Source organism: Ciconia boyciana, chromosome 6 (assembly GCF_034638445.1).
Source record: "Ciconia boyciana chromosome 6, ASM3463844v1, whole genome shotgun sequence".
Taxonomy (NCBI): Eukaryota; Metazoa; Chordata; class Aves; order Ciconiiformes; family Ciconiidae; genus Ciconia; species Ciconia boyciana.
The window spans coordinates 6,344,810-6,357,022 of NC_132939.1; the positions used below are offsets into that span (position 1 = coordinate 6,344,810).

The 12,213-nt window shown below is 37.6% G+C and overlaps 1 protein-coding gene across 1 annotated transcript in view; it reads left to right on the forward strand.

Annotated features, from left to right (window-relative positions):
• The first annotated feature begins 340 nt into the window (after nt 1–340).
• LUZP2 (leucine zipper protein 2) overlaps nt 341–12,213 on the forward strand; it is a 221,110-nt gene continuing 209,237 nt past the window's right edge. Inside the window, exons 1-3 of the mRNA XM_072864895.1 lie at nt 341–461; nt 1,840–1,900; nt 8,607–9,078. Of these exons, the coding sequence (XP_072720996.1) occupies nt 9,017–9,078 (62 nt within the window). The 5' untranslated portion in view covers nt 341–461; nt 1,840–1,900; nt 8,607–9,016. The remainder of the gene's footprint in view (nt 462–1,839; nt 1,901–8,606; nt 9,079–12,213) is intronic.

The following is a 12,213-nucleotide window of genomic DNA, read 5'->3' on the forward strand; positions in this document are numbered from 1 at the left end:
AAGATTCTTAAGTAATTTTAATGTTGTTTGAAATAAATAAAAAAAAATATATTAACATATTAAATAATGAAGAGTGTTCAATTTTTTGTACTAGTACTTTTTAAAATATGGCTAGTGTTTGCCACTTAGGTGTCTAATTTGATATACATACTGGCTTTAATTTGAAACTGCAGATCAGTAAAGAAAATATGAGATAATTCTTAAGTATTATGAAACTTTTTTAGGCCATATTTTGAGAAAATATAAAATAGTGGTTTCTCTGAAGTCAGTGGAATCATAAGGGTTTTAATGAGCTCAGTATTTCAGCTCTGAGCTTAATTTTTTTTTACTGCGTGTTTCAGTTTTCACTGTGGAAAGGATCACAGATGGCTGGGGAGAAGTACAGATGCTGTTTTCCTACTGTGATTCCCAGCACTGTATGGGGAGACAAAAGCAATGAGTTAACATCTGAAGTTTTTCAGGTAAACAGAACAAAAATGTCCTGGTCATACTTGTTTGCTCTGCTTGACTGAAACTCTGCTCTGTTCATTACCATGCATTTGTGTGGACTGTATGTTTTAGACCATTAATGAGACATGCGATAAATGTATATACAATTAATATGAAAAGTAAATGTAATGACATGGTAGTCTGACATGACTGCTTCAGAGTGTACTTACTTAGTGTTTTAAAAAAAATGCAATTGTTCCTTTATAATGCAGAGATCTGCAAGATTTTTTTAACTATGCAATTATAACATTAGTGTGGCAATCTTACTGTTGATATAATGTAGCAATTTTCACTGAGTTCCCATTAATTCTGTATTAATGACATTTTGATATGATCTTGACAGTATAATCCTAATGCATGTCATATCTAATACATTTTGAATTAGAGCTGCACTTCTGCTAGCTTTTCAAAAATCAGGTTTTTAATAGGGTATAACAGAAAACAGTTCAAAATATTAGGAAATTCTCATTATTTCATCAAAGAACTCCAATTATCAGTTAAAGCCTTACATTCCTACTTTATTAAGAGAAGTTATGCAGACTTCTTTATGCAGAGGGGAAGGCACATATGTATATCACTGATGTGAATAAGAGCATGCAACATGTTCTATTTGTAGCTTTGTAAAGAAAATGTGGAACGTTCTCCTTTGCCTGCAGTCTCTTACAATAACCTCTCTTTGGCCATAAAAACACTATAACAACTTGTGTATTATGAAACAACACAGTAAAGCAAGCCAAGTATAGAATGAAGTGGAAAACGTATTTATGACCATCATAAATAGCTATAGCAGTTTCAGAATGACACGATATAGGTATGGTTTATGGGTGTATCTTCTACACTACTAGTCATTATATTGCATATTATCTGGCTCTCCATTTATACTTTTGAGAGACTACTCCTGATGTTATTTAACACGAAGTTAGAAATACTTATTAAAATGCAAGATTCCTTATGACAAGCTTATCAACAGTAGCTTCTCTGTGTGATTTCCCCACCCCCCACTCCCCTGAGTGTCTCAAATTATTTCACACCACAGGTTTCCAACAGGTAAATGGTGATCAAATTATATGTGGATTTATCAAAAATGCCTAAGTATTTTGGGTATAGGAGTCTGAGTAATACGGATACGAGCTCTGATATTTGGATCATCTGGACTGGGATGTTTGTAAAGTTCAAGATTGACTGAAATATCCTAATGACGTTGTTGTAATAATTTTCTCTTGGATCGCATTCAATCTCATTATAGCTGTAGAAGACCAAATGCCTTACAACTGATTGAATTCAATTTAATTTCTTTATACATGTGGCGCTCTTTTTCTTTTTGTTGTCGTCCTTAAAACTGGTGGGCAGTTAGGATCCCTGGAATCTGGAATATACTGGAAGAGATCATCTGCCCTACATCTAAGCACAGGTACCAGCCTACCTTTACTGTTTTAAATTAAGGAAGGGGACGGGGGGGAAGGGAAGCAGGGAGCAAAGTTTTAAATGACTATAAATGTTTTAAAGAAAAACATGTGTCCAGCTTTTCAAGGGACCTTTAATCAGTTTCTCATTTTCTAAGTGAAAATTTTTGGATGCTCTAATGAATTGATACTAAAAGAATTGGTGCTGAATATGTTATATGCTGACTAAGAGGAGACAATTCTTTAAAGACTTTTCTTCCACAATAAAAAATGTTGTTTGTTATCAGACAATTTCAGCCTTATTTGATATACCAAAAAAGCATTAGAAAAGTCCTCTTGAACTCCAAACTGATTTTAAAATAAAAAAAATACATAATTTAAAAAGGAAACAATTTTAAAAATTTAAAGCAATTTTTAGCATACTTCTGAGGTCTGTTGAACCTGATACTCAGAATAAGTCCATCCACTCTGAAACCAATAAGAATCATTCCTGACCTCTCCAGGGCTACTCAGATGTGACCGAAATTTGTTATTCTTTCCTTGTTTTGTTAAAAATGTTATTAAAATACTGTTGCCTAGCCTCTTCAGTTTTTAAACCAATTAGTCTCAACGAAATGGGAAAAAAGTCTTTCCTGAGAGTTGATTTTTATTTTGTCTGGAAGGTTTATCAAGTAGCTTTTGTTTTATAGAAGTCAAACTTATCCAACTTAACACAATATTTATTAAATTAAACAAGAAATTATTTCAGAGTTAAACAATAAATAATTCTTTAATGGACCTGTATGTAGATTGTCAAAACACCTTGGTATGCACGTATTCTTTTTGCCTTCAGTTTTGAATGAACACTGACTTCGACAGTGTCGAATTTCGGTATGAGAAGGCAGATTTGCCCTGAGGTGTCTGCTGGATATAAGGAAACCTCAGCTCTGAGATGCTAAAAAAGGAGTTTTAAAGTCAATGACTGCTGACTGAAACACTCTGTTTCTGAAGATGTCCTAACTCCTTTTTTCAGTGACCTTGGTGAACCTGGTGGCATGTTTGATTTAGGTCTCAGTTTGTGTAGCTGCAGAATGAAAGAGGTCTCTGTGAAACCTTGGACTCAAAGTGTTTCCTACAGTGGAGTCTAAATAAACACCACATGTGACAGCATCTGCAAGTTATCAGGGATGACTTGTTTTAGATGTATAAGGAGAGACATTTGTAATAGCTGCAGAAGCTTCCACCAAAAAAATGTTTCAAGTTTCCTAATACCAAGTAATATACTGTAGGTCATTTGCAGATGTTGAGGGTTGATCTAGTTCTTGTTCTTGCCCAGTTTATGCAGTAAGAAGTAGAGGATTGGATTTCCCTTGTACTGTTATCTTCTCCTCCTCCCTTTCTGCTACCATGTACAAATTTAAATGTAAATTTAGGGATGAAGAGGTTCAGCACTGCTGCCTCTGTGGTCAATATAGGGAAGTCCAGAAATTCCCGAGTTGGTTGGTTTTGTTCTGTTTTCTGAGATCCTAGAACTGCTTCTTATCGTGTATGTAGTGGTTGGATCAAGTCTCGTTGTCACTACCAGAATTACTGCAGTTGTAATATTATGTAAAATGTAGGCCTTCAGTATGGAATGAAAGTAGGTAGCCCAGATATATTAAATATTAAATACATAATCATTGCTGGTTTGGACAGTGGAGAAAAAGAGGTGTTTCATGGAATGAAATAAAACTTTTTCTGTAATCTCATGCTCATGAAATTACTCATTTCCCTGTAACAGCAAACCTATGTGGGCTGCATATATTTGCTAAAGGTTCAAATGGTAATTTGAATTGGAAGTCTAACCTGCTAAAAGCAGGGTTAACAATGAGGTTAAATTTACTTAAATTTACTTCATTATTATTTTAATGAACTTGCTTCTGAATTGGCTGGTTCTTGGATTTAAAAGGTGTTACCTTGGAAATCTCTTACAAAGTTTAAATGGCCTTCAAAAGGACCTTTGCAGCAGCTTTTACTCAACTCTGGTATTTAAGCTATAATTCCAGCACTGTGGTAGCCAGGATTTTTTTTTTTTCCTTTTTTCCTTGGTACTGAAGTTAGGTAGGCACTATCCTTGGGCAGCTGCATCAATTTTTTTAGCTGAATACAAATGAAGATGATGTATCAATGCGTTGTGAGCTAGTATTCTAACACTGTTTTGTTATGTGATATGGTATTTAAACTTAGTGCTAGAAATTTATTTTTTAATACTTCAAAAAATTGTGATAATGGCATATCAGACTTCCTCTGAGATGCTGTGAAAGTTGGATTAGCTATGTGATTCCGAATATTTCTGCTATGTGCATACTTGTAAGAGGTAATAATAAATATCCTGTCTCACCTGAAATATATACTTTTAAATGAAAGTGTAATATACAGTCCTAAAGAAGAAACTGCTAGAAACTCTTCCACACTTTCTACACACTTTTGTCCCTCATGAACCTTCCTTTGCCATGCAAGCAAGTCTCCAGGGCTTCACCATTCAGAGCAAGTGGATTCCTGCAGTGTTTATAAAAGCATGTGCGTTGAAGATTGAGTTGGGAATCAGTCACCCCAAATCACCACTTATCTCACAAAGTGGTATTCTTAATGTCTCAGGTTTCAATCAAGAGCGGTAATAAGCTGCATGCATTAATGCTATGTATGTGTTTACGCTGGTTGTGTTTGAACATGTGGAACTGAAACCTTAGGCCTAGTGTATTGAAATACTTCACCCCGAGACTTATGCTTTGCCTTCCTATTTTGGTAAGAACATTTTGCCCTTCAGTAGCTTAACAGATTTGTTAAGAGTTTAGTTAAATCAAGGAGTGTTTCCAAAGGCAGAGAAACTCTCCACTGGGGGGGAAGGAATAAGAAGATGGAGTGGGAAAAGCAGGAGAAAAATTGGGAAAAGGAATGCTGAATCTATTTTCAAAGTTAAAGTGAAATCTTTCTTTGAGGGGAGAGAGAAATGTAAGAGCTGAAGACGTGTCTCCTGTAAGTCACTTGTCCCCTCTGCTCCTGCTCAACCAGTACTGTTGTCTCAGAACTACACTTGCACTCATCTTGCATCACTGAGGTCTGCAATGTTAACTTGCTCACAACAATTATCCTTAAGAAAAGAGTAGTGATGTCTGTGGTTTTGTACTCCTTCCATTATTTAAGAAGCCATTTATCATACTGTATTTCAGAGACTATATTATTACTTGGGAACTCAGTGTGTCTGGCTAGTCTTGTTAAGACATAGAAATGCAGTATGTTGTATAGAGTGTAAAAATGTATCAAGTTACTGTTCTAGTTATTGATAATGGTGCTACAATTCAACCAAAATATATATACGTGTACATTTGTATGTGTGTATGTATGCGTGTATATACACACAGTAAAAAAATACATAGAAAAGCTGGCATTCTCTGCACTGCAGTGGTGGTAGGGTATCTGGTGGTAGGTGAACATGAAATTGGGGTAGTTGAGTTCTACCTGTAGCTTTGCCTCAGTTGTAGGGGGTTTTTCACAAAGAAAAATTTACCAATTGCATTTGTAAAGCATCCTGAAATAAAATGCATTATATTTTTTTCCAATGGTTGTGCCCTTACTCTTCTGGAACTCTCTTGCGCAAAGCCTTGTGAAGACTTCAACATTTAGAATTTTAATATTTGACAGCAAGATACGTTAATGGTCTGCTTTGTTAAGTATATTTACAGAAACTTCTCCCTATTGACACATATGCATTCAAAATAACGGAATATAATATACACCATCATTTCATGATTCTTGTTTTTATTACCATTATTTCTAAAGAATGAAAATAAAATTACGACCCCTGCTATAGGAGTTAATACATAAATACAGGTGTAAATGGATGTCTTTCTGCTCTGGCAAGCATAAGCTTGTGCTGTATTTTGCAAAGGGAGACAGTTGATCCATTTTCCTCTGTAAAGTAGGCAATGCTATTCCTACACTATCAGTGTATTTAGCCAAACTTGCAAGAACTTGTGTGACAACTAGTGTTTGAAATGCCTTGGAATTTTGCAGTAATAGTTCCATTGTTTTCTTCTTATTTATATTTTCTGTGTATGGTTATTTGTAAAAGAGCATATATAATCACCTTACTTCTGCTTACTTACTAAGCTAGGAGTAATTATTTATTTAGTAAGACTGTCAATAAATTTGAGCCAAGAAATGGAAAGCCTTTAATTATAAGAGTGAAAATATGATATTTCTTAAGAGTTCCACTTGTCTAATGTGTTTATATGGAATATTTCTATTCAAGGTCTTTGAAGTTGTTATACATTAATATTTGATCTCGCTTTAAGTGTACGCAGCGCTAAACAAATTGACTATACAGTCGAAGTCTAAGAAAATCTGCAAACAATTCTCTCCCATTTTTTGGTTATAAATATATTATTCTCTTCTTAAGATGCACATTATGCTGTTAAAATACATCTCCTCTAAAAAAAAAAAACCCAAAAACCAAACAAACAAAACAAAAAAAACCCCAAAACCCAGAACAAAAAACCCCAAACCCTTCAAAACAATAGAAAGCTCCTGATCAAGGTCAGTTAGTTGAATATGAGGGGGAAAAAGGATGCTTTTTTTATGTCTTCAGGCAAACAGCTTGAGCACAATCAAGTCTGACAAGACTAGCATTTAAGGATTGTGCCCAGTCCTTAATTATAGAAGGTTGCCCCTACAAATGCAGGTTTTCCTTTTGTCCTACCTGTATTCGCTGCTGAGCGTTTCTCTTCACAGTAATACAATTTTATCTGTTCCTATCTGGACACTGAGGGTTGCAATTGCTGCTGTCCCTGCTTAGCCACTGCTGCCACCCCTAAAGGCCTGGCTGCGAGCAGGCTGTGCCCAAGAGGAGCGAGAGCCCCCACTCCCATGTCCTGAGATGGGAAATCCTTTACATTGAGCCCTTGAGGTCTTCATAGGCTGAAACTGAGCTGTCACAACCTTTACAAGATATTTGCATTAGAGCAGGACTAAAGCAGCAGTGTTGGTAAGTATGAAAGCTTCCTAATTGTTCAATCAATTCTGAGCAAGATGGAGAAATTATGTAAAGACTGATAATATGATGTCTGGGTGATATAGCACTGTTATAGCTGCACGCTACCTGTACTGGAGCCTCCAAACCACGTGAAGATGTTCTGCCATGCAAGCATGGTACAGCTCTTGAGATGAAACCAGGACTTAGCAGTAGGCCTCTCTACTCCACGCCCCACCCTCCAAAAAAGAGGCAGAGCAGTAACAGAATTAAAAAATAATTCCTCAAGTTGCAAAATTTCATGAGTTTTCTTAAGCTCACTCAACATCATCGGGCATAATTTACTCCCTTGATGCACCAGTGCCTTTGCCCCCATTCCACCCTGTATGCGTGCACATAAGAAGAAAATGGAAGAAGTATTAGCTGCTGATACATGACTGTGAGGTGCCTGCTAGGCTGGGAAGGTTGGCTTTTTCTGGAAGAGAAAATGACAAGCTGACTGCACTTTTTATGACCTTTTTACTATTCTATCATAAGTATCCATGGTAACATGACTGTTTCTTTCATGCTGGTATGTAGCATCAAAATAACAATAAATGCTGATTTAAATTAATGTGGTTGAGTAGAACTAGCTGCCAGGTGTGCTAAAAAAAAATACTAGAGTAGGGACACAAGGAAGAAGAGTCAGAAATTCATTATTTTATTCCTTTTTGGCTATGTATATTGCCTTTCCTTTTTCTTTTCTTCTCTCCCCTCCTTCTCACTTTGTTACTGAACAATGTAGCAAATAATTTATTAATTCTATTTGTATGCCATATGAATGTCTCACTAAGGGTCAATACTAATTTCAAAAAGGTTTCTATTCGTTTCGAACAGTGAATTTCTATTCGCTTTGATGGAATCAAAAATTACTCCTCAATAAATAGTTGAATGCAATGACACACTAGCTTAAACTATAGAAACTTTTATTTTATGCATGTGATGTATAATGTAGTTTCTGGAAGCCTTTCATATGACCAGACAAGCACACAGCTGACCAAAACTCTGTCTTGTAATGATCACACTTCATTCACTTGTAGACTAGTTTGCGTGGCTTTGAGGGTTTTTGTTTTGTTTTTATTTGTTTGGGTGTGTGGTTTTTGGTTGGTGTGTTTTGGGTTTTTTTGGTGTGTTTTTTTTTTTGTATAGGATAGAAAGATGCTTCTTGTTTAAATGTTATGCTTTCATATGATTTGCCATCAGATGAGCTTTGCTTCTGGCAAGGTAGGGAATACTTCTATTCTGAAAACATCTTTAACCAACACTGACCCTGATTTAAATCAAGATTAAGATCAGGTGAAATGCTGACATGGAAAGCAGGAAAAGCTCTTAATGGCTCCGAAGGTCTTAGCAGTCGCTTCAGGTGCTGAGAGGCTTTTAGAGGCGACATCAATGTTTCAAAATGCCATTTTGGAAGCTGTTTCTGCTCTTCAACTTGATGTGGTACGGGGCGAATGAATACCTAATTGTAATAGTAACTTGTGCTTTGCTTTGCAAAATTCTTGCTTTGCAGAAGTGATACCTTCCCAGGTGTAGTGGCAGGCTGGTCTGTAGCTTGACGCCTCCTCGAAACAATCCCTGCCTCTGTATCATCAATCCTGTCCAGCCTCACTTCAAACAAAGACACTAATTGCCCAATATTGCCGGTGTTTTCATTGTAGTTTTTTTTCTTTCTTTCCTTCTTCCAGGAAGAACCTCTCAGCCACGTTCTGCTGTAACCTGAGAGCGAAGTGCCAGGCTCCGGGGGCTCGTCCCTCCCCGGCCGCCACTTCGGCGCGAGTTCCCGGCGCACCCTCGAGGACGCGGCGGAGCGGGCGGCGGGCAGGCTGGCAGCGGCCGGGCTGGGGGCTTGCAGCGCGGCACCCGCTCGCTGTGCCTCCTGACATCGCTCCTGGAGCTCAGCCCGCTCGGAGCTCCCTTCCTCACTCGGTCTGTTGGGCGGTCTGCTCTGGCGGAGCTAGGACCCTCCCGCAGCAGGGCGGGCGGCTCCCCAGGCGAGGCGAGGCTCAGGAGCTGCCGGAGGAAGAGACGAAGAGGGGGGGAAAGAGTCGGTGCGAAGAGCATAGTGAGGAACGGAAGAAAACGGAGGAGCGCCAGGATGAAATTCATCTCTGCTTATTACTTGCTGCCTCTCTTTCCTGCGCTGGTCTTCAGCACTAGGTGAGTACCGAGAGCTATTTTGCTTAGAGTTCTCCTGTTTTGTTGCCGTTTGCTTTTTTTAGATGCAGTGCTCTTAAGAGACATAATACAGATTTCAGCTTTTACTGGGGTAGTAAGTTTAGAGCAGGTATCTTCTCTGATCCCCCCCCCCCCCCCCCCCGAAAGATACTGAGTCTTGTCTTGGTCTTTCTAGCCTTTTTTATGATGTAAAAGAGCTGCTCCTGTATAAGTTGACCCACAGCTCATGAGACGTAGCAAGACAGTAACAAATACAAGCTTTATATATCCAGCAGTAATAGCAGATAGACTCTGCTTCATTGAAAATAAGGAAGCCAAACAGCTGAAACTGAGAACATGCTAACGTTTTCCCTTGTAGAGTGCAAAAAAACCCCACTCGAACAATCTCATCTCGGTTTAGGTTTCTATATCTGAACAGAGACCTAGGGCTTACCTTTTTTTACTCTGAAATGCAGGTGAGATGTTGCAGTGTTATCTTAATGCCAAGGAGAAGTGTTAAAAAGTTGCTGCAATCTAGAAGCATTCCTTTCTGTGCAAGTATAATAAATTACTGAGGACAATATGAACAAAATCTATTGCAGCTTAAAAATAAAACCTGTTCTGACCATGCAGTGTTCTGATAAGGTAACGCGTACTGCTCCGTTGCTCAGAGATAGTATATTCTCCATGCTGTCGACATAACGTGTTCAGCAAAGAAAAGATAAAGCTGACACACTCTATCCCGTTGTCTTGATGTACACAGATGGAAAGTTAATGCTGGGTACAGAGCAGATCTGTTATAATGACACTGCTCTCAGGTCAGGCTTCTTAACTTCCAGTTCCTTATCAGAAAATCAAGCCCAAATTTTGACTGTGGTATTTCTCTGCTGTGTTAGAAGTTTGTAGGGTACTTAGTAATAAGTCCGTAAAGCATGTTATCAGAGGATATACCCATGTACGTTTATCAGGGAAATGTGTCTTTTCCCTTATTCTTGGTCTCTTCCTGTAAAATCAGCATCGAAGCAGGTTTTTGCAGAAGCACTGCATGTTTTAAACCTTAATTGTTCACTGACACTTTAAAAAAAAACGAGAAAAAAAAAGTGTGCGCCTGCTAAGTACTCAAAGTCAGGTACAGCAGGAGCATGTCTCTGTACATACTCAAACACAGGCAAATAATAACTGTGAAAATCTCTGAGTGGGAAAAGGCCTGAATGCAGGGAGAAATCAGGAATATCAAAATGCTTCAATTACTCAATTACATCACTCCTTTGGAGAGGGGGTTGTTATTGGTGAGGGAGGGCTACTTTTTTTTTTTTTTTGGTAACACTTCTGATTCGGGGACTCTACAGTGCCAGTCCATACGAACCACTCTGATGCTCTTTGAAATACAAAACTTGGAGGAAAATTGTAATAGGTTGTGATTCAATAATTATCCCTTCTGATTTAATAAGTGGTCTAAGGAAACATTCACAAGCAGTCAAGTATGAAACTTCTTGTCAATTCGGATTAATAATTTTACACTCATTTAAGTGTGATACGTTCTTTGCTAAAGTATGCCAGAGTTAAAAAGGGGACGAAGCACCAAGCCAGCTTTCGCGGATGCAGATTTGTATCTTGCATGAGCTTGTGCAGATTAAACTGTAGTGAAGAGATGTAGAAAACTATTTTAAATTTTCATATTTTATTGTTTTTATGACATGTCTTACAAACTACTTGAACATTCAGGGGACTACACTGGGATAAGGTATCTAGTGTAAAGCCCTAAAAGCAGGTGCCTCATCTTCTTGAGAAAATATTACCTGTATGAAAAATGAACTGTAGCTTATTCTTGATAATCATAAAAAAAAAAAAAAAAACAACCAAAAAACCTCCCCGCCTTTCAAAAAATAGTTGGAAAGAATATGAAGAAGTTGAAGTTGGCATGTGAATACTAATTATGACTCTGAGGAGTAGATATACTTTCATAAGAATATAATTTTGTGGCACATGATGATTTATGTTCTTATGTAGTTGAGGGATGAAAATGATCAATGTGAGAAAAATTCCAGTTAAAATTCCACCCAAGTACAGTATGTGTTGCAAAGTGAAGTTTTGCTTTTGATACCAGATCGGTCATCCTGTTAAAAAGGAGAGACTGAAACTCTACAGTAGAGTTGGAGATTTATAAATGTCCTGGTCTATTCTGCTCAGCATTTGCTTTCAGTTACTTGATTTTTAACTGGCTGTGTAGAACATGGAGTAATTTTTCAACAGCATATGATGGAAGTCTAAAAAATGATACAGTGCTATCAATATGCCATCTACTGGAAAGAGATTATGCTTTAATCTCCTTCAGCAGAAGGCAATTCTGTCTGTGGCAGTTAGTGTTTCTTGTAAACGTATGGTTAATTCATTGGTTGGACCCAAACAGAGTAGGCTTGCAGGAGCAGTTGTGTTAGCAAAAAGCAGGGTCTAATATCCTGCTGTGTGAAATTGCTTAGCTAAGGTAAAGCATCAACCTTACAGGATAGAAAGTTTTCCGTCATGAGGATTTTTTTTGGTGAATTTTGTACAGAAGCACAGTATCTCCATTTCATACATTGGTGCTGAAATCAGTGAGTACAGTACTTGCTGCAGAGGTCGACAGCTGCTGCTTTTTGTTCCTTGTCATGTGGTGATGCCATCTTCTCTGCATCACGTCATGGTGATAGTTCCGAAAGACCTCAGCATGTCTCCAAGCCTAATTGTAAACAAATATGAATTGATGAGTTCAACTATGTTAACACAGCATGTCGAGTTTTCTTATTTTATAGTATTGTTAAAAAGAGGAAAATGCACAGCTATCACTTTTAAGATTGTGTTCGTCATTAACTTTTGATTTTCAGAACTGTATGCAGCTAACTTCTCAGCATGGTTTAAAACCATATGCATGAACCAAATGCCTATCAAATTACAGAAAGTTTGTGTTTTTGAAATGAATGATCTTTTCTGTATTACCTAGACTCGGTTTTGGTGTGGCTTTGAGACACAATGATTACTCTTAATCATGTTTCCAGTTGGTTGTAGTGCTGAAGAGGTAACCAGATTGAGGTGTATTTGCCTGTCCAGTTAACGACATATGTTTTGATGGAATAAGTAAAAATTACTGTTCTAACATCA